Here is a 23,119-nt window from a genome sequence, read left to right on the forward strand (position 1 = left end):
GGTGGGCCAAGATCTGACTTGGTGGAAGGCAGATTCCTGTGTTCCTATGATACTCCAGCGTCCTTGCAGAATTGAATGTACCAATTGGCTGAGAAAGAAATACTTTCAGGGATTGAAAGCAGATGTTGTCTGTGCCTCTGACCCACAATGCCTGGCATATATGCTCAGTGGGAGGGTGGGTGACTAATTTATGGAAAACTGCAGAAGTCCAGGCAAAAATGAGTCATGCAAGAAAACAGCCTATTTTACTCAATTCCAAAACTGTGTTCTGCGGTTCAAAAACTTATCTGTGCAATGTGGGGTTTGTAACAGTTGATTTGCTTCCTGAAGGGAGAGCAGCGTGGAGATGGAGTTGTTGGTCGGTCTTCTCAGATTCAGGCAAGCCTTTGCATAACTGGTATTTGCTTTTTGTCAGGGTTGTTTTGCAATATGAAGCACTCAGGGCCGATGCTATTATGAAAAGGAGCTGAATGGCTAGATCATCTAGGAGCAGTTTTAATTATCCTGGAGCACATGGCTTTGAGATCCTTCCAAAAGTTTGGTGCCCAGAGCGATTGTGATCAGATAGTCTTCTCTAATAAGTTTTCTCGCGGTGCAAACAAGAACAGCATTAGCATAGTTGCGCTTTCATCCTGCAATTAATGCTGCTACCATGCCATTAAGGATATGATTGTGTTTTTGGCACGGGGCATCCTGCAGGACTTGCAATTAATTTCTAACTTCAGAAACAATTAAGCTTTGCCACAAAGCCCCCTGCTGGTTTGCCAGGTGATCTGTTATTAAGGTTTGCAAAAAGTACGCTCAAAAGAGCAGTAGTTTTTAACTTTTTGCAGGTGGGCTGGTGAATTCAGCCACAGCCGTACGCTCCTGCATGCTGCATGAAAAAGGATAAACAGAGCTTACACCTATTTGCTTTTATTTGATTTAACGTAATTTATATGCTGCTCGATTGTAGCAAAACCCTGTAAGCGGTTTACAAGAAAAAAGTTGTGCATACCAATCCTAGTGACTCCCATGTTGCGCCCTTGACTTGCTGTGCCGTGTTATATTAATGCTGTCAACTCCCAGCATTAGGAGTAGCTTTGAATAATTGTTACGATGCAGCAAGGATCACTCAATTAAATCGTTGAGGGCGGGATTCAACTAAGGAGCTGCCTCAGCAGAAGTCTGAAATTGGCTGGGGGTGGGTAGGTGGGAGGACCTCCAGAACAGTGTGCAGGAGAGCAGAGGGGATTTTTCCACCTGGCAAACTGCAGTGTTTTAATTCCACCCCTTGTAACTTAACTGCCATTGTCCAATATTTTATTTTTTCCATTTTTAGGGGAAAGGGGCATTTGCGTACTAGTAACCTTAACTTTTACTACATTGCTTTGAGGGTCATATCAAAGCTAACCAGTGCTGCTGAAATGTTAAAACAGGATTTGTGGCTATCATATAGGAAAGAGTAACCAGCATGCATTATAAAAGCAATAACAGCAACAGCCATTCTTTTCAATCACTTAATGCGTTGGGGAAATCCCCGAGATGAAAGTAATCTATGAGATTGTCTGGTGTTGCATTTCCCTGCCGGTTTTCTAAGCAATATTAAAATGAAACTTAATCTGTATTTAGGGTGGTTGGGTGCCCTACATTTCAGAGGATGGGGCTCTGTTTTAACAGCTGCCGGAAGACAGTCCTCTATTTGAAGACATCCTTTATTTGAAGAGCTGTCCGGTCAAAGTCTGATTTTGAAAGTCTGATAAAGTCTGATAAAGAACCCTAAGAAGGGAGCATAGGGTCCTTGAAGTGACCTCTCAGCAGGTAGCAGGTATCTTCAGGATGACAGACTGACTGAGCAGGCAGACAGGTCACCAAGTCAACCGTCCTTTGAAATACAGTTTTTGCCCAGTGTTAGCAGACGCATGCCCCTAGTTTTGCAGTGCTTTGAATCTTGATTGCTGTCTGCAGTAGGAGAGAAGCCAATTCAATCTGGTGATACCAGGTAAACATCAGTGCAAGAGCTCTTCTGTCCTTTGATATATGGATAAAAATATAACTCTTATTTCAGGGAAGTGAAGCTGGCTTCATAGATTTGGGCTGTTTTCACCAGACACCTGCTAAGGATTACAGCCTGAAAGTTGAAGGTAAGTTCCATGTAATGTTTACTGGCAGTTCTGAAAGAACTAGCAAAATGCCCATATATATATATTACGAGCTGGATGTATGTAAAGGGAGGGTCTGCACAATGCAGATAACCTGTGGCTGTCAGATTACAAAAGGCATGGTTCTTCAGGAGGCTTTTGTCTGCTAAGTATCTGCTGTTCTTTTTTTAATGTAATTTTTAGCTGCGGTCTGTGCCTTTTCATTGTGTTTTTTGAACTATTTGATGGTTGCTTTTTTGTTGCATTTCATGACATTGCCATTTTAAATTGTTGCAAGCTACTCTTCACAATGTATACGCGCTTAAAGAACAGAATAGTGTTATAAGAAAAAACTGCTCTTTTTCCCTTATGGGGTATCCAAGATCCCGTATAGAGTCCTTATGTAGGTTCTCTATTGGTAGGAGAAAATAACAGAGGCCAACCAGAGAATATTGAGAAGCAAAGCAGCTAGTAAGCATGATCTTTATTATACTGTTGCACCAGGGTCCCCTGCTCACCCCACGCAGGGAGGGAGGAGAGAAACCCAGAACATTGGTGTGCAAGCTCTTATATAGACTTTTGAAATTGTAGCTGAAGACCACCCCCCAAAACATTATACATACCGGGTACATCACAGAAAGAGGTGGTCCCCCAGCAGAAATTTGAGTGTGTCGCTTCTCCTGTCTGCCAGGATATCTGATAATGCCTTATCTGACTGCCTTTTCTGGGTAGCCTGGCCATTCCTTTGAGATGGTAAATACTTAGTTCCTGAATCTCTTACGCATATTGATAGTGTGCTCAGCTTAACAGATACCATACTTGCCAGACTGTATTTACAGGGAGGTGTAAGCCCCTACAGTCCAAAGACAATTGGAAAGCTTTTCCCATTTCTTTCCTCCTTGCAGAGAAACATTTGAGGTCAATTTGGGAAAGTAAAATGGCTTCAGGATTGTTCTCCTGTACTATTTCAGATGCGTGGTTTATATACTTATGTATGTGTTTGCTTGTACATTTATGAATGAATACACACACACACACACACACACACACACATATGACCTTAGAATTCCTATAACAATAGAAATCTCAATCTTAATGTAAATAAATAACATGCATATGCATAGAGTTTCTGGGCATTTTGCATCAGACATCCCTTTTCCACTCAGCTCCTCAATAAGGCGCCGCTTGGCATTTTTACCCCGCCCTTTCCTCCAAGCAAGCATTTCAAGGAAGTGTGCAGTAGTGGAGGCAGTGCAGTGTAGTGGTTAGAGATTCGGGCTAGGTTCCCCCACCTCAAAGGAGCCTCTTCTATCAATGAAGCACAATTGGACAGGAATCAGCAAGTTCACTTCGGAATGAAAGGAAGGAAGGAAGGAGCAGCATTCCTAAGTCATCCAAGCAGCCTCAAAAGTTCTTATTATCTAGATTAGTACTAACAAGTGTGATAATTATCTCAGATCATTTGATCCAGACAATCCTATGGACATTGGCCAGTTCCAGGCTGTCGCCTGTGTATAACATTTGACGCACTCCAGCATATTTTGAGTAGCTTTCTCCAAAGGAAACTCAGAGCGCTGGTCATTTCCAAATGGAAAACGCTCTGAAAAAGTTGTAATGCTGGAAAATGCCAGGATTGCTCCAGCTAAGGTTTACTCAGCGTAGACCTATTTAAAGTCATTAGGCCCAGGATAGCCATGCCCATTAATTTCAGTGGGTAAAATTTAGTTGACAGCAATCCATTATCTCAAACAGGGACCAAGGTCAATTTCCTGAAGTGTTTCTTATCTCCATGTTTTTATACAGTATTTGTATGAGAATTGGGTTTTGGATGGCAGTCAGGTGTGGAACGTGGGGTAATCTGAGACATGCTGGAGCTATTTAGGAGCCTTGTACAGTATAGATGTTTGGCTTAAATGTGTATTTAAAAAAGGAGTGCCAGGCATTTTCAGAAGCCCATTTTTGTTTTGTTTTTCATCCGAACAGCTTTGGGAACAAAGAGTGGATTAGGAAACACATTATGAAGCATTTCCATTCTTTCTCAGACTGAGCGCTTCTCCAGATTTTGAATTGCGGTTTCAGATCACAGAAGTGCAACTGTAAATATGTGACATTTTAAAAAGCATACAAAATGTGTATTTCAGGGGGAAAGCGCTGAAATGTGTACACTGTGTACAATTTCATGCGTTCTTTCTGAAAGTCTGCAGAAAGCAGGATAAACATGTCTGAGCACCAGCAAAACTGACATGCGACAGGCTTTGGTTTTGTCCATCCCACCTTTATTTGGTAAAGCCATGTTGATAGATCGAGATGTAGGTATTCTGTTTGCATCAGCTTTTACACTGGCCTTTGGAAACGCAAACATGTACAAACAACTTGTGGGGATGTTCAGGGAGGCAGGAGAGGATATATTGTTTCATAATGTCCTTCCTAACTTGCGCTAGCAAGTTCTAGTTACAAGTAGGTAGTTGTGTTGGTCTGCTGTAGTTGAAACAAAATAAAAAATTCCTTCCAGTAGCACCTTAGAGACCAACTAAGTTTGTTATTGGTATGAGTTTTCATGTGCACGCACACTTCTTCAGTTCTATAATTTAGCAGAGTTTTAACATTCCCTTTTTAAATACACAGTGGTTAGCTTCTTCCAAGCTCATTTAAGCTTCTCAGTATAGGATTCCTGGTAATCCCCTTTAAGGTAAAGGGACCCCTGACCATTAGGTCCAGACGTGGCCGACTGTGGGGTTGCGGCGCTCATCTCGCTATATTGGCCAAGGGAGCCAGCGTACAGCTTCCAGGTCATGTGGCCATCATGACTAAGCTGCTTCTGGTGAACCAAAGCAGCACACGGAAACGCCATTGACCTTCCCGCTGGAGCGGTACCTATTTATCTACTTGCACTTTGACGTGCTTTCAAACTGTTAGGTTGGCAGGAGCAGGGACCGAGCAACGGGAGCTCACCCCATCGCGGGAATTTGAACCACCGACCTTCTGATCAGCAAGCCCTAGGCTCTGTGGTTTAACCCACAGCGCCACCTGGGTCCCGGTAATCCCCTTTACTCCCCCTTAAAAAGAATAGACACAACACAATCTTGTGTAAAAGTATAAAAGAAGTTTACTCACACATTCAGTTCACAAATGGGTCCCTGAAGGCAGACTTAGTTACAAAGTATATACACGTGGATTCTATCCCATAAGGATATAGTTCCTTTGTGTTCTGTTGGCTGGAAGCCAACAGGGCATCTCTAGCAAAAGAGATGTTGCTTCTATGAGGAATGGAGTCAGAGAGAGAGAGTGGGCTTTGTTCCTGGTCCTTTTGTCACCTGGACAGGTAAGGTCTCGCCCATCTCTAGTCACATGCAGAGGAAGTTTGTTCTAGCCCAGGAGGAAACAGGAAGTTTTCTATTGGCTGATGCAAACATCCCATTTCATGTCCACTCTAGGAATGTTGAACTTAATTGCTATGTGTTTCACATCCTACACAACTAAGCAGGTAAAACAATCAAACTAAATTAAAACGCCAGCTGGTGCAACATGTGCACAAAATATAAACATAAAAACACCACTAAGCAGATAAAATCTCCATGCTCAATCAGAATTTAAAAATTCTGCAATTTAAAATTAAGGACATTGTTGAGATACTTGGTTGCCAAGGGTTTTGAAGTTTTTGCTGCAACAACCTTTTCTTGATCTGCAAGATATTGATCCATCCCTCCTTGGGTGAGATGGTAGAGCCATGTCAGTTATGCCACTTTTAAACCACTTTAACTTTGCAGTGTAAATGTGCTGCCAGTGGACAAAACAGTTTCAGCCAATGCAGTTGAGCCATGTCTTCCATTTGAAATGCTTAAACCACCCAACTGCCCCTTCATGTCTACTTTCTCCTGCACTAACGAGCAGCCCAAAACAAATCCACCTCTACGCTTATATAATAAGACAATACAGACACAAAAATAACTCCCCAAAATACACAGAACACCAGCAGTGACGTTTTGCAAGGTTCTCAGGATTGCATGACAAATATTGACAATGAAGGTGTCAGCGCACCTTCTCAAGGATCGCTTGTTTCAGTGTCAATATAGTTAAATGGTATACTTAAAACAGAAGAAAACACTGCTCTGGATTTTGAAGTGCCTTGGATAATAAAGAAGATTTCTGAATACAGTCATACCTTGGAAGTTGAATGGAATTCGTTCCGGAAGTCCGTTCAACTTCCAAAATGTTTGGAAACCAAAGTGCGGCTTCTAATTGGCTGCAGGAAGCTCCTGCAGCCAATCGGAAGCTGCAGAAGCCCCGTCAGAAGTTTGGCTTCCAAAAATAGTTCACAAACCAGAACAATCACTTCTGGGTTTGTGACGTTCGGGAGCCAAAACGTCCGAGTACCAAGGCGTTCGGCATCCAAGGTATGACTGTACAGTGGTACCTTGGGTTAAGTACTTAATTCGTTCCGGAGGTCCGTACTTAACCTGAAACAGTTCTTAACCTGAAGCCCCACTTTAGCTAATGGGGCCTCCTGCTGCTGCTGCTGCTGCTGCTGCTGCTGCGCCACCGGAGCACGATTTCTGTTCTCATCCTGAAGCAAAGTTCTTAACCTGAAGCACTATTTCTGAGTTAGCAGAAACCTGTCTGTAACCTGAAGCGTATGTAACCTGAAGCGTATGTAACCCGAGGTACCACTGTATAATGCATATTTGGACTGGGTTCCCCACACACACACTTCTGCATAAACAATTTTAAATACCTTTCTGTTCTTGTTATTTGAATTTATATCCCTCTCTTTCTTCAAAATGAGCCAGCAAACAATAAGCAGTAAAATGATTTTTAAAAACCTTTAAAACAATTCCAGTTCAGATGCAGACAGGGAAAGATCTCAGTTTCAAAGGTATTCCATAAGCACCAAAAAGGCAACAGAGACAGCACTATTGAATCATAGAATGGTAGCATTGTAAGGGCCTGTTGTTGTTTAATCATTAAGACCAGAGCACGCCAGGCATTCCTGTCTTCCACTGCCTCCCGTAATTTGGTCAAACTCATGCTGGTGACTTCGAGAACACTGTCCAACCATCTCGTCCTCTGTCGTCCGCTTCTCCTTATGCCTTCAATCTTTCCTAACATCAGGGTCTTTTCCAGGGAGTCTTCTCTTCTCATGTGGTGGCCAAAGTACTGGAGCCTCAGCTTCTGGATCTGTCCTTCCAGTGAGCTTGTAAGGGCCTATATATTCCCTATATTGTGCAGAATTGACCTCCTGATATCCTGGCCTATTGAGATGTTTTGCCCTTATGTGAACAAGCTCCAAAGAACCACAGACCCTCGTACAGATTCCAAATTCTACCCTCCCCTGGCCGCATGCCATAATTCTCAATTTCCTAACCTTGTTTGTGACAGGCCATAGTTTTCTAGTTTGTCTGAACAGTAAACTATGGTTAGAGCTTGCCTGCAGACTAGGATCAGAAATCAGGATCATAGGCTGGATTGCAAATAAGGCTTTTGTTTGTGAAATGCCCCGAATTTTTGGCTAGCTATGCAGTCATTGCTTGTAGCTTGTTCCTGCAGTTCACTTTGCTAAGATTAGTCTTTTAAATTAAGTTGCCACTTAACTGAAAATGTAGGCCTCTGGGCTGGGCTTGTGCTTCTCCAATAATTTTTGTAGTGTCTAGTGTTTGAGATGATGAAAGCATTGGGGTGGCTTTGTGATGGGGCAGCCTTTCTCAACCTGTGGGTCCCCAGATGTTGTTGAACTACAACTCCCATCACCCCTAGCTAGCAAGGCCAGAGCTCAGTGATGATGGGAGTTGCAGTCCAACAATATCTGGGGATCCACAGATTGAGAACCTCTGTATGGGGGAAGGGGGAAACATCTCTGATAAGATCTCTGTTTTTCTCAGAAAGGAAAAGCCAACCGAGGGGGGGCATACTTAAAATGTGTGTCTGTCTGAGCAGTATATTCACACAGTTAAAAATAGGGCACTTTGAGACAGGGGGAAGAAGGACAAACCCAAAACATGAAGTAGAAAGCCAAACAGATTACTCGTTATTCTCTTCTCTTTTTAACGGTTATTGTATATAGAGTAACTGGGAAGTGAAACAAGCACAGATAATTACATTAAGCTCCCGTGTGCCCTGCTGACAGCTGCATCTGGGATGCTTTCACATCTGCCAAGGCCTGTTACTGATGCATTCTAGGAAATTAAAAAGCGTTTATAGCCCCAGCTCTGCAGTGCTGCTGGGCACTCTGCTTCCACAGCCAGATAAGCCTGACAGGGGCCGCTGATAGGCAAAGGGACAGCGGAACCTTTGCCCAGTGCACCCTCAAATGTGAATCTAGATCTGGTCCCAGGTCTTTAAGTCTTTAAGGCCTTATACAGATCCTATGAACAGTTGTACTTACAACTGTCCAGAGTCTTTTCGGTGGTGGCTCCCAGATTTTGAACTCCCTCCTTAGGAAAGCTAGACTGGCTCACTTCTTGCTGTCTTTCCACTGGCAGGTGAAAACCTTCTTGTTCCAACAGGCTTTGGGGGACTGACTGCTTTTAATGAAAGGGCTGGTGTTGTGCTGTTTTCATTGTAATTATTGGCATGGTGTTAATATATTTATGTATATAGCTTTAATTCTATCAGTGTTTAATTAGGTTTTTAAAGGTTGCTTTTTCTTTTTTTTGGTGGTCCTTATTCTTATCTGTATGCCACCTTGAGTCCTATAAGGACTGTGAATAGCTCAGTTGGTAGAGCATGAGACTCAGAATCTCTGGGTCATGGGTTCAAGCCCCACATAGGGCAAAGGCTTCCTGCATTACAGGGGGTTAGACTAGATGACCCCCATGGTTCCTTCCAACTCTACAGTTCTTGGATTCTAGGATAGCGGTGTAAAAAGGCAAGGTATACATAGATAAAGAAAAGCAAGCAAACATGCTTTCAATTCCTCAAGGGGGGAAACCACCAAAGAGGAATTCAAACAAATAGCCAGCACGTGTAGACACAAAGTCAGAAAAGCTAAAGCACAGAATGAACTCAGGCTTGCTAGAGAGGTTAAAAGCAACAAAAAAGGCTTTTATGCGTATGTTCGTAGCAAAAGGAAGAACAAAGAAACAGTGGGGTCACTCAGAGGAGAAGATGGTGAAATGCAAACAGGGGACACAGAAAGGGCTGAACTCCTCAATGCCTTCTTTGCCTCAGTCTTCTCCGATAAAGAAAACAATGCCCGACCTGAAGAATTTGGAGCAAATGATTCAGCAAAGGAAACACAGCCCAGAATAACTAAGGAGATAGTACAAGAATACTTGGCTAGTTTAGATGTATTCAAGTCTCCAGGGCCAGATGAACTGCATCCAAGAGTATTAAAAGAACTGGCAGATGTGATCTCAGAACCACTGGCAGTCATCTTTGAGAATTCCTGGAGAACAGGCGAAGTCCCGGCAGACTGGAGGAGGGCAAATGTTGTCCCTATTTTCAAAAAGGGGAAAAGAGAGGACCCAAATAATTACCGCCCAGTCAGTCTGACATCAATACCAGGGAAGATTCTGGAGCAGATCATTAAGCAAACAGTCTGTGCGCACCTAGAAAGGAATGCTGTGATCACCAATAGTCAGCATGGATTTCTGAAAAATAAGTCATGTCAGACTAACCTGATCTCGTTTTTTGACAGAATTACAAGCCTGGTAGATGAAGGGAACGCAGTGGATGTAGCCTACCTTGATTTCAGCAAGGCATTTGACAAGGTGCCCCATGATATTCTTGTAAAGAAGCTGGTAAAATGCGGTCTTGACTATGCTACCACTCAGTGGATTTGTAACTGGCTGACTGACCGAACCCAAAGGGTGCTCATCAATGGTTCCTCTTCATCCTGGAGAAGAGTGAGTAGTGGGGTGCCACAGGGTTCTGTCTTGGGCCCGGTCTTATTTAACATCTTTATCAACGACTTGGATGATGGACTCAAGGGCATCCTGATCAAATTTGCAGATGACACCAAACTGGGAGGGGTGGCTAACACCCCAGAGGACAGGATCACACTTCAAAACGACCTGGACAGATTAGAGAACTGGGCAAAAACAAACAAGATGAATTTTAACAGGGAGAAATGTAAAGTATTGCACTTGGGCAAAAAAAATGAGAGGTACAAATACAAGATGGGTGACACCTGGCTTGAGAGCAGTACATGTGAAAAGGATCTAGGAGTCTTGGTTGACCACAAACTTGACATGAGCCAACAGTGTGACGCGGCAGCTAAAAAAGCCAATGCAATTCTGGGCTGCATCAATAGGAGTATAGCATCTAGATCAAGGGAAGTAATAGTGCCACTGTATTCTGCTCTGGTCAGACCACACCTGGAGTACTGTGTCCAGTTCTGGGCACCACAGTTCAAGAAGGACACTGACAAACTGGAACGTGTCCAGAGGAGGGCAACCAAAATGGTCAAAGGCCTGGAAACGATGCCTTATGAGGAACGGCTAAGGGAGCTGGGCATGTTTAGCCTGGAGAAGAGGAGGTTAAGGGGTGATATGATAGCCATGTTCAAATATATAAAAGGATGTCACATAGAGGAGGGAGAAAGGTTGTTTTCTGCTGCTCCAGAGAAGCGGACACGGAGCAATGGATCCAAACTACAAGAAAGAAGATTCCACCTAAACATTAGGAAGAACTTCCTGACAGTAAGAGCTGTTCGACAGTGGAATTTGCTGCCAAGGAGTGTGGTGGAGTCTCCTACTTTGGAGGTCTTTAAGCAGAGGCTTGACAACCATATGTCAGGAGTGCTCTGATGGTGTTTCCTGCTTGGCAGGAGGTTGGACTCGATGGCCCTTGTGGTCTCTTCCAACTCTATGATTCTATGATTCTATGATTCTATGCTTGAATGGTGGGGCTTAGATAGAAGGTAACTGAGGTGGTACCTGTGGCAGAGACTGAGATCAGGCCTCAGACTTGAGTCTTCCTCCCCTGATGTCTTTACTGTCAGGAGAAACTGCTGAATTAACAAAGAGATTCTGCAATCATTTAAAGACATCACAAAATAAAGTCATGATGGTAATTCTAAATTTGATGGAATTTCGCTTCTCTGTTGATCAGGACAGTGTTTACTTTTCCCAAAGCCTTTTTCTTGTTGCATTTCTTGTTACCTTCCCTCTGTAACCAAACCTTCATATAGCAGACACAGAGAACATCCAGCCCAGTGGCCTTAACTAGGCCCAACACAAGCCAAACTTTGCCTGCAAGGCTATTTCACCTGCTCTGGACCTGACATCATGTGTGGTGTCAGGTGAGGCGCAATGAGGAATGTGGCTCCAAAGGACCATTTGGGAGCTGAAAGTGAGCTCCCAGCCGTTCTTCTGCAAGCTGGGTTCGCAAACAGTGCCAAGTTCATGGGGTGGGGGTGGGGGGCTCACTGTCGCCTCCAATTAGGTGATCAGCTATCAGCCACCCCCGCTTGTCTGTTTGCAAGATAAAAATGCTTAAGAACCCCTTGCTCAGGCAGTCAAAGGTATTGCGGAGGCTGCTGGCTTTCCATCATTAGGGAGATTACTGATTAATAGTCCTTAATAGACAGTCAATGTCTCTAGAAGGAAGCTAATGCTTAGAATTAGTGCCAGAGAGAGATATTGGCCTCTGTGGAAGGAGGGACACAAAGTTATTTGAAAATTCAGTGTGTGTGGGGGGGGGGGAGAGATTTGGATAGAAATAGCCATTTTTTGTTTTCTGTTTTTTTCCGGTTTTGAACTTTATTTTTGAACTTTATTTTTGAACTAAGCTGTGTAGGGCTTTTCTTAGACATAATGTAGTTATGCTCACTGTCACTGGCAAATAGAGAGTCAAATATGTTGGGGGCGACCAAAGCAGTTTCTGTGCCAAAACCGGCCCTAAACCCTGATTGAAATGGATCCAGAAAATCAGTTTCTTCCAAAAGCGCCCGGATCTGGTCTGCGATCATTCGCTCCAGAACCTTGCTCAGGAAAGGGAGATTAGTAACTGGCTGGTAGTTAGTTAGGTTTTCTGATTCCAGGAAAGGTTTCTTAAGGAGTGGTTTTACCGGCAGTTCCTCCTTCAAACAGGCAGGGACCACCTCCTCTCGTAAAGAGGCATTGATCACCTCCCTGGCCCAGTAAAATTCTTCAGCTGACACAGCAAAGCTTGGGCAATTGCAGATTCCCCTCCGTGTGGAAGCTTCTTGGAGGCAGCTTCAATATTCACCACTCAAAACTGTTTTCCTTTGTTCTTCACTATGAGGAAATATACCATGTCCCTAGATGAACCCTGCCCACTTGAAGGCAAGTTTCACCTTGTGTGACAGGTTTGAAAACTTTACGTGCCCAGAGGACGTTTGTTGTAATGAAGCCTCGCAACTGAAAGTTTGGGGCATGCCAGCCGAGCAGAGAGAAGGCATAAGAGCACAAGGCAAGCCCTGCTGGATCTGGCCAATAGCTCCAAAAGTCCAGCATCCTGATCTTACTGTGGCTGGCTAGATGCCCAGGGGTAGCCTGCAAGCTGGACATAAGCAAAACAGCACTTTCACCTGCCTGCAGTTTGCAACTGGTATTCAGAGGTGCAATGCCAATCTGCATGTGAACTTGGTTCAGACATGGCACTGGTTCAAAACGGCATACCAGATTTGGCATGAGCAGAAAGCGTTTTCCCCTGGCATGGAGGTACAAAAATGGTGCAGATAATTGGCACATTTGCACACTTTAGGAGAAGCTACAGAAATCCTGTTTTGGAATCAGCAAAGAGCAAGGAACTGGAAGTGTGTAGTGCCTATTGGTTTTTAATTCCCCCCATCCACATACCACAGTGTCCCAAGCAGAGATGGAACAATCAGCCTATTTCATGTCTGTTTCTCACTGGTAAATCAGTCCTATCCTGTTTCTATATCCAACTGCGAGTTTTGTTTTGTTTTTTAAAATGTTGCACAAAAAGTGCATTTTTTTAAATATATCCCCCACATGCACATTTTATATGCAATTTGTTCTCTCCAAATGTGCCTTTTTAAAGGAGATGGTGACATCACAGAATTCAGAGAACTGAACCGCATTTCAATTTGCATATCAGTCCAGGAAACGTGTAGCAGGTTGCTTGCCTTAAAAAAAATGGACTGAAATCCATTGAGTATCCTTAGTCCAAACTGGTTCGGTGCTATAGTAATGCCTCAGGAAAGTAAGCTTGTTCAAACTCCTCTCTCTCCCATAGTTTCATCTAATGCAATGACCCAGCAGCCACAGGATGAATTTGACAGCAGCGTGGAGAAGGCAGTAGATTGGATGAAGACCATTCAGGAGAGACTGCGGATCAATGACAACACCAAGGGACCTAGGTCTGCCCTGGAGGCCAGGCTAAGAGACACAGAGGTACACACACACACACACACACACACACACACACACACACACACACCTGATTTCCTTCAGACATTTTTTTAGCTGTAATATTGTTACTGCTGTGATTACCATCTGAACCTGCCCTGACATTGAGATCTTTGTCTGAGGACCTGCTCCAGATGTGCTCCCCAGTGCTATTTTTCTAGAAAAAGAGGTGCCAGAACTCGCCATGAGTGCCTCCCATGTTCTCTTCTAATATCAATGGCACCCCCCTGAGAGGTGCCAGAACTGAGTTCTGGTGAGTTCCAGCTGGAAAAAAGGCCCTGGCTGCAGGCATCTGAAAGCAAAGGCTATGGCACATCCTTCTGATTTAATCACAATCCAGTCCTCTGTGCCCTGTCCTTTTCTCCTATTAAATGATTAAATTAGCTAATGGTTAATTCATATCTGCAGTCATCGTTACATACAGAAATTAGTCTTGCTAATGTCTCAACCTCGTTGGCGGTTGGCTTTTTAAATAACTTGGCTCCAAAGTTGCTGTTTCTGAGCTGGGCAGTTTATAGTCATACTTGATTTATATGATTTATGTTCCATTAATCTGTTAATGAAATCTTCAGCCAAGGAAAGCAGAGATTTATTTTTTTTTAAAGCATGAAAAATGAGAATGTCATCATTGCAACAGATTTTCTCAAGAACACTTATTCACCTTCCCATTACTGCGAGCACTAATGAGTTCTGAAACCTGGCTTCAGGTTTATTTATAGATCTTCCTTTTGTTACCTAGTGCAGTTTATGTTCCGGGATTGGCTCCTGGGAATTTTAATTAGTTCTATAGAAACACACAGGGAGATGCAACCTAAGGTTTAATTTAGACATCATGGCCATACCATGGTGTGGCTATCAGATAAGTGTTGCAATGATCACATGCTCCCTTCTCTCCTCATATGCTCTGATTCTCTCATCTTACCTCTCCTGAGCTACTATTCCTAGAGTTCCTGGGGAAGTGGGATTCATTATTAAGTCCCTCTGGGAATTGTAGTTCTGTTAATGGAACCGGGATCTAACAACTCTCAGCATCCTACTACACTTCCCAGAATTCTTTGGTGGAAACCATGATTTTAAAAGCGTAGTGCAGATGGGGCCTTAGGTTGCATGCACACCATACATTTAAAGCACATCACCTCCCCACAAAGAATCCTGGGAATTGTAGTTTATCCCTCACAGCGCTACAATTCTTGGTGCCCTTAACATAGCACGGTTCCCATGATGCTTTGGGGGGGGGAAGTCATGCATGTTGAATGTGCTTTAAATGTACAGTTCATACCCAGCCTTCACCTCACAAGTTCTGCTACCCTACAGGCATAAATTTGGGGGGTGTCCCCCCACATCATTTGGCTTCCTTGCACCCTTGTACGGTGGTACCTCTGGTTGAAAATGGGATCCGTTCCGGAGCCCCGTTTGCATCATGAGCAGAACACAACCCTCGTCTGCGCATGCGCAGGTTGCAATTTGCCGCTTCTGCGTATGCACGTGACGTCATTCTGAGCGTCTGCGCATGCGCGAGCAGCAAAACCCAGAAGTAACCCATTCTGTTACTTCTGGGTCGCCGCGGGACTCAACCTGAAAATACATAACCTGAACCGAATGTAACAAGAGGTATGACTGTATTGGTGGATCAACCTATGGAAGCCTGATTCGTACATAGCAATAATTAGATCGAGTCAATTAACAGCCAGCTCCCTGGAAGCCCTGCCACAGGGTTGTGCTGCAGCTTCGGGCCTGCTTGGATACTGATTTATTTTTTAATATTATTTTCATTTGGTTAGTTGATTGCATTTATATATACCAACTTCCTGCCAAGGCGCACGCAAGGTGGTTTACAATTTTCAAAACAGATAGTACAAAATAGCCTCAGGCGTCCTTCAGGGGCTGATGGCACTAGCACCATGACTTAGGCAGAGCCTCTTCTGCCTTCCCTGAGGGCACACAGGCCTGAGGGGCAAGTATCTCAGCAGTTCTTTAGGGCTGCTGAGAGACCCTTCCCAAACCTGATAGTTTTGCGACCCCTAGCCTGGATCTCCTGGCTTCCTCTTTCTCTAAAGGGCCTCTGGTCATAAATCTCCCCACAAAAGGTGGAACGGGGTTTGCAATGCTCCTAAGTCCCCTTCAAAAAAACCTATTTGTGGTTTACTTTTAATGTTTGATTCTTCCTAACAGAAAATCTGTGCGTTGGAACCTGAGGGCCGGTTGAAGATGGACTTGGTTCTCATGAAGGCTGACGCTCTCCTTCAGTGCACCGGCGAGGAAAAGAAACACGAGATATTATCCAAACTAAAGGATATTAAAGCCATGTGGGAAGAGACAGCCATATACATTACGCACTGTCACAGGTAAGATTCCAGCCATAGGAATGTGCCATTTGCCATTTGCCAAGTCAGAGGTTCTCAGACCTACCTGAAAATGTCAGGGACTGAACACGGGACCTTCTGTGTAGAAAGCCTGATCCACCATCTCTGTCATTTTTTCCAGGGCATCCCAGACTCTGCTTTTGTTCTCCTAGTTTGGCTGTGGGGAATATATAGCCTCTCTAAGCCAGGGGAAGACCCTACCTCGAACACTGTGTTGTCTCCCATATCCAGCAAAACTATTATGACACAACAATATTTAGTTCTCCCTTATAGCACCTTCATAGCAAACGTACAGACCATTTTATCTGTGGTAAGAATCATAGAGCTGGAAGGGATCCCTAGGGTCATCTAGTCCAACCCGCTGCAACGCAGGAATCTCAGTTAAAGCAGATGGCCATCCAGCCTCTGCTTAAAAACCTCCAAGGAAGGAGAGTCCACAACCTCCCAAGGGAGACCGTTCCACTGTCGAACAGCTCTTCCTGTCAGAAAGTTTTTCCTGATGTTTAGTCGGAATCTCTTTTCTCGTAACTTGAAGCCATTGGTTTGAGTCCTACCCTCCAGAACAGGAGAAAACAAGCTTGCTCCATCTCCCATGATGCACTAGCAGAGGTGGACCAGGCTAGTGGGCCCTACCTTGTGTTTTAGAAGAAGAGTTTGGATTTGATATCCTGCTTTATCACTATCCTAAGGAGTCTCAAAGCGGCTCACATTCTCCTTTCCCTTCCTCCCCCACAACAAACACTCTGTGAGGTGAGTGGGCTGAGAGACTTCAGAGAAGTGTGACTAGCCCAAGGTCACCCAGCAGCTGCATGTGGAGGAGCGGAGACGTGTACCCGGTTTCCCAGATTACGAGACTACCGCTCTTAACCACTACACCACACTGGCTCACTTTTAATATAACCCTGAGATCCATGAAACAGAGCCTGGTGCTGAAGACCTCCCCACTGTGGCTGAAGGACTAGTAATAATAATATTAATAATAATGTATTTATACCCTGCCCATCTAGCTGGGTTTCCCCAGCCACTCTGGACGGCTCCCAACAGAATATTAAAAACACGATTAAAACATCAAACATTAAAACTTCCCTAAAGAGGGCTGCCTTCAGGTGTCTTCTAAAAGTGAGATAGTTGTCTATTTCCTTGACATCTGATGGGAGGGCGTTCCACAGGGCTGGCGCCACTACCGAGAAAGCCCTCTGCCTGGTTCACTGTAACCTTACTTCTTGCAGTGAGGGAACCGCCAGAAGGCCCTCGGAGCTGGACCTCAGTGTCTGGGTTGAACGATGGGGGTGGAGACCAACCATAGTGACAACAGCAGTATGGGAAGGGAACACGGTCAACTGCTCCAGAAGAGGTCCATCGCTCCCATAACCCAACTCTCTATTTATCCTTTTGCAGCCGTATCGAGTGGGTGTGGCTACACTGGAGCGAATACCTGAAAGCCCAAGATGAATTTTACGTATGGATTCACAACATGAAGGTGACTTTGGAGCCTGACATAGAGCTGCAGCTTGGCCTGAAGGAGAAAGAGTGGCAGCTCAGCCATGCCCAGGTCCTGCTGAACGATGTTCTAAACCAGTCAGCCCTATTGGAACGGCTGCTGGAAGAAGCCTCTTCCCTCTACAACAGGATTGGGGACCCAAGTGTTGATGAGGACATCCAGAAGAAGATGAAAGAGGAATACGCAGACGTCAAGGACGAAGCACAGGTAAGGAGCACAAGGGATCGTAACAATAATAATTTATTACTTATAACCTACCCATCTGACTGGGTTACTGCAACCACTCTGGGCAGCTTCCAACATAAAAACATAATAAAAACCCAGCAGAACATCACGGATTAAAAACTTTCTGAAATAATAATAATCTCCAGTTCAGTAGGCACAACAGGAAGTCTAATGTTGGTCCAGCCAAGTGGTCACATGCTCAATGAAGTTATAGTGACACTTCTGGTTCCCAATTGAACTCCCAATCCCTCTCTCTCCTAAACTGGGCACTTGAGTTCTTACTCAAAGAGTTTCACTTGCTCACCACTGGGAGCAAACTAATGTTCCCATTTTGTGCCAAAAAAGTATTCTCACTCTTCCTGGCTGCATTCTCCTTAATTTTTTTTTTTTAATGAAAAAGAACTATAACTACTGAAACACAACTTTACGAGTTTCCTGCCAGTTTCTTTTCCATTCAGTTGAGCCAGAAACGGCCTAAAAGGTTTATTGGCAATTCGCTCTTGAAATAATGTAAATAACCACTCAGGGGACATCCTGTCTTAGCTGAAAAGGGATATTTCACTACTTTACTGCAGTGTGGGTTAGTGGGAAGCATCACTGGTGTTTTCTCTGTGTAACTTGAACCTGGTCTCACAGCAGTTAGTTGGTACCGTACATTCCTGACTGAGGCCAACAGAATGATCAATGAGGGCGGTAACTGGAAATGGGCGGAAAGCCTGGATGATTTGCAGGAGATCAGTAGGGATTTCTGACTACCAATTGCTCAACAATAGCAGCAAGAAAATGACTCCTGCATCCTAAATTATTCTGCCGAAATGAAGGAACCAGGAGTGGATTTTTGTGCAGAAGGGTTGTGAGCTCTGTTCAGTTCTGGTGCTCAGATCAAATCCCTGGGTCCATGATTTTTAAATTCTAAGTGCATGCCTTCTGCATCTGGCTCTGGTTGGCTGGCCTGGGACTCTACAATTGCATCCATGTATGAGTGGGCCTTATCCCAGGAGTGGAACAAATGGGAGATTGATACCCCATCTGCACTGTACATTTAAAGCAGTATCATACCACTTTAAACAGGCATGCCTTCTCCCAAAGCATCCTGGGAACTGTAGGGTGTTGAGGGTTGTTAGGAGACTCCCATTCCTCTCACAGAGCTACAGTTCCCAGAGTGGTTTAATGGGTGCTTTTTTCTGGGGGGAAGCAGGGGTACGCATACCCCTAGACATTTTGTGAATCTAAGTTTGGCCTCATTGAGGGGCAGTCTTTCAATATGAGTAGGAAAATGAGAGCACCCCTAAACATTTTTTAAGAAAAAAAGCATTGGGTTTAACTATCAATCCCTCTTTCCAATGAGTTATGGGAATTGTTGTTCCTTGTGGGAAACAGGACTGTCCTAATGACTTTCAGCACCCATAACAAACTACACTTCCCCGGATTCTTTGTGGCTGCTTAAAGTGGTATGATGATGCTTGAAATGTGGAGTGCAGTTGTGCGTGAAAACTGGACACAGTTTTATTGGCTACAGCAATATATAGGATTGTCTAGGCATGGGCAGGAATAATGACCGGCTTCCTGATGATCTATCCTAGCTGATTTGCTGGGGTCCCCTCCTGGATGTTGCCAGAACAAGGTTTCCACTGTGGCTCATGCCAAGTGTGTGAGTTTCACTGGCCAGCTTGGCTGAGCAGTACAAAGCCATTCCCGCCATACATTCAAGCTACGGCTGTCTAATGCACTGCCCGCAAGACCCCATACACTGCCTGGTGCCTTTTCCTGCTCCACAGTTATGACAAGAACCAGATATTTTTTTTGTCAAATGTCTCTACAGAACTCCTGCTGAGGGGGAAAGTGAAAACTCACAACTGCATGCCAGATTGGCATGAGCAAAATTCCTTTCCAGTCCTGTCAACCAGTGGCCAACCAAGTTCCCAGCAAGGGATCTGACTGGGGGGGAGGGGTTGTAAAGCAGGTCTCATGGCAGGAACCCCCACCTTGAGGAAGTCCCACCTTCCCAAGAAGCCTCATGATAGTGCAGAGGCTTCTGGGCAATCCCACAAGACCCAACCTGGTTTGGAAGATGGCTCCCACATCTCTAGGCTCGGCACAGAGGATTGCCCCACCTTGAGAGGGTTGGCGGGCCATAGGTAGAAAACAGAGTCAATCATACAAGCCTAAAGTCTGTGTACCCCTTTGTTTATGTACACTGGGTTAGAATCAGGCCCACGAAATGCTTATTTCATGCAGGATAGTGCAAATAAACACATGCCCCACTGCAATCCAATTGGTAAGTCTGGGTTTTGTCGTGGTTCAGGTGAGGGAAGCAGCAACAACAACCTGGAATTTCATTTGGCATCACTTTCCATTACTTTTACCATTTTAGCCTTGGTTATTTCGGATCTCTTTTTGTACACAATGTTCCAGACAAAAGGTTGCGTCCCTGAAACACTAAACACAAATAACGCAGTCATAACATTTTAACTCTCAACTTGTGTGCCTGACAGGTTCCACAAGAAATACCATAGTCTGGATCCTCTTGATAGATGTGCATAAGTAGCTAAGCTTTCAGAAGCCTTGAGAAATTGCAATAGTTATAAATTATAGCAGAGCCAGGCCAAAAAGGCCAACTGATTAAAAAGATAGCGTCTCATTTAACCCTGAAACATGCAACCTTGATTCGCTTTTTTTTTCTTTCTAAGTAACCTGTTCTCATGGTTACAGAAATTCACCAGAAAATCTGATTCCGAAAATGAGATAAGGAGCAAGTCAGGTCTCAGAAACAACCTTGATCTATTGTTTTTCAACATCCATGTGCCACAACATTTCAAAAGACTTCCTATTTATTTATTTATTTGATTTCTCACTCAACTTTTACCATAAGGCTACAACAATAAAATAGAAGACATATTTTAGAGGACATCTGAAGGCAGCTCTGTATAGGGAAGTTTTTAAACGTTTGATGTTTTACTGTGTTTTTATATTTTGTTGGAAACCGCCCAGAGTGGCTGGGGCAATGCAGTCAGATGGGTGGGGTACAAATAATAAAACTGCTGTTGTTGTTTGAAATAATTTTTAATAAACATTTTCTTGGATTGCAAAAGAATGTGCATTGTATAACATTGGAGGGGAAGCGAGATGAGTTGTGGGAAGAGGGTGGGTGGCAAACGTACAATATGTTGTTGCTGCTGCTGTTATAAAATATGAAACAATTATAAAACAAAGCAGTTACAACCATAAAACAGGAAAAGTGGAAAAACACGTAAAACCAGTTCTGTATATAAAACAATTTTTAAAAAACCACAATCCCATTATGTAAAGTAATACAAATGTTTGAAAACAATTCCATATATATATATATATATAAAACACCAGTTAAAAATAGTTGCAATATAGATGCAGACTGGGATAAAAGTTCTCTTCTTAAAAGGCCTGTTGGAGGAGGACCCTTTTGCATGTGATAATGCTGGAATAACACAACAACAACAACAACAACAACAACAACAACAACAACAACAACAACAACAACAATTTGGCTGGGTTTTCCAACAACAATTATTTATTATTTACACCCTGGTTATCTGGCTGGGTTTCCCCAGCCATTCCAGGCAGCTCCCAACAGAATATTAAAAACACGATAAAGTACCAAGCACAAAAAACCAAGCACAGTCTAGGAGCTCATTCACACTTCCACTTGAGTCATGCCTAGGAAGCCTTGGTCTGAGCTCTTTTCCCCTTGCTCCACTGCTTTCCAAGGGAAAACCCACTCTTTAGCAACAGATAGGAACAAATGGCAATCTGGGGAAATCCCAAATGGCCATTTGCTCCAATTTCGCGCTACAGAGCTGTTTTCCCTAAGTGGGAAAGGAGCATGGCAAAAGGAAGTGTTGCTAAGCCCTAGGTCTCGTTGACGGGCAAACTAAGGGCAAGTGGAACTCTCCCACTGAAATAAAGGTGCAAGGTCTAAGCCTGTTTACAGATTTACTCGGAAGAAATTCTTGTCGGGTGCAAGGTTGAGGCTGCAGCCAGTCGGACAGTTAATGCCGAAACTTCATAAGTTCCAGTGCGCAACCCCAGCCAACCCCAGCGCTTGGGTAGAGAAAGGCTTGCAGAATGATTTCCTTGTACAGTGGTACCTCGGGTTAAGTACTTAATTCATTCTGGAGGTCTGTTCTTTTTTTTTTTTTATAAAATTTTTATTGGTTTTACAAAATTTTTAAGAAAAACAGACAAACACTAAAAATGACAAACATACACGTATAGTTTCAAACATATTTTCATAAACCTCTTTTCTTGGACTTCCCCATACCCCCCCTCTCTGCATCCCAATGTCCAAAATTCAACTAGCAACTTCCAATTGTTACTTTCCAATCTTTATCATCTTAGTCCTCTTTTATAGTCTAACCTTGTATCCCTGTACCCTTTTGCTTCTGAAAACCACAACATTTTAGCATTCATTAAGTTTATAGTAGTCCTTAAGATAACTTTTAAATTTTTTCCACTCTTCTTCCACCGTCTCTTTTCGTTGGTCACGGATTCTGCCTGTCATCTCGGCCAGTGTCATATAGTCCATCACTTTCATCTGCCATTCTTCCACAGTGGGTAAATCTTGTGTCTTCCAATACTTTGCGATGAGTATTCTTGCTGCTGTTGTGGCATACATGAAAAAGGCTCTATCTTTCTTTGTCACCAGTTGGCCGACAATGCCCAAGAGAAAGGCCTCTGGTTTTTTAGGGAAGGTACATTTAAGTACCTTTTTCATTTCATTATAGATCGTTTCCCAGAAGGCCTTAATCTTCGGGCATGTCCACCAAAGGTGATAAAAGGTACCTTCAGTCTCTTTACACTTCCAACATTTGTTATCGGGCAAGTGATAGATTTTTGCTAGCTTGACTGGGGTCATGTACCACCTGTATACCATTTTCATAATGTTTTCCTTTAAGGCATTACATGCCGTAAATTTTATACCGGTGTTCCATAACCATTCCCAGTCAGCTGACATAATGTTATGTCCAACATCCTGAGCCCACTTAATCATAGCCGATTTAACTGTTTCATCCTGTGTGTTCCATTTCAACAACAAGTTGTACATTCTAGATAGATTCTTAGTATTGGGTTCTAACAGTTCGGTTTCTAATTTTGATTTTTCCACCTGGAAACCGACTTTCCTGTCCTGTTTAAAGAATTCCATTATTTGGCGATATTGGAACCAATTTTCTACTTTATACTTCAATTTCTCCTGACTTTGTAGTTTGAACTTATCTCCATCCTGTTCTAAAATTTCCCAATACTTCGGCCATCCGACCTCCATATTGAGTTTCTTCACTGCTTTAGCCTCCACTGGTGACACCCATCTAGGGGTTTTGTTTTCCAATAGATCTTTATATCTTATCCAAACATTAAACAATGCTTTTCTGACAATGTGATTTTTAAAGGCACTGTTAGCTTTATCATACCAAAGATATGCATGCCAACCAAAAGCGTTATTGAAACCTTCCAGATCCAAGATGTCCGTGTTCTCGAGGAGCATCCATTCTCTGAGCCAGCAAAAAGCTGCTGCCTCATAGTACAGTTTCAGGTCCGGCAGGG

At 43.6% G+C, this 23,119-nt stretch overlaps 1 protein-coding gene across 3 annotated transcripts in view; it reads left to right on the plus strand.

Annotated features, from left to right (window-relative positions):
* Positions 1-23,119, plus strand: part of SYNE3 (spectrin repeat containing nuclear envelope family member 3) — a 108,020-nt gene that overhangs the window by 22,311 nt on the left and 62,590 nt on the right. For 2 of the 3 annotated variants that reach the window (XR_014525730.1, XM_083501548.1), the window contains exons 2-5: positions 2,048-2,123; positions 13,281-13,438; positions 15,626-15,798; positions 17,215-17,524. Coding sequence is in view for 2 of the 3 variants with exons in the window: in XM_083501548.1 (XP_083357674.1) it covers positions 13,295-13,438; positions 15,626-15,798; positions 17,215-17,524 (627 nt within the window). In the remaining variant the exon portion in view is untranslated. Of the gene's footprint in view, positions 1-254; positions 379-2,047; positions 2,124-13,280; positions 13,439-15,625; positions 15,799-17,214; positions 17,525-23,119 lie in introns of those variants that run through there. The other variant, XM_083501549.1, reaches the window with a different exon arrangement.

Source organism: Podarcis liolepis, assembly GCF_965112155.1.
Source record: "Podarcis liolepis genome assembly, chromosome: 1".
Classification (NCBI taxonomy): domain Eukaryota; kingdom Metazoa; phylum Chordata; class Lepidosauria; order Squamata; family Lacertidae; genus Podarcis; species Podarcis liolepis.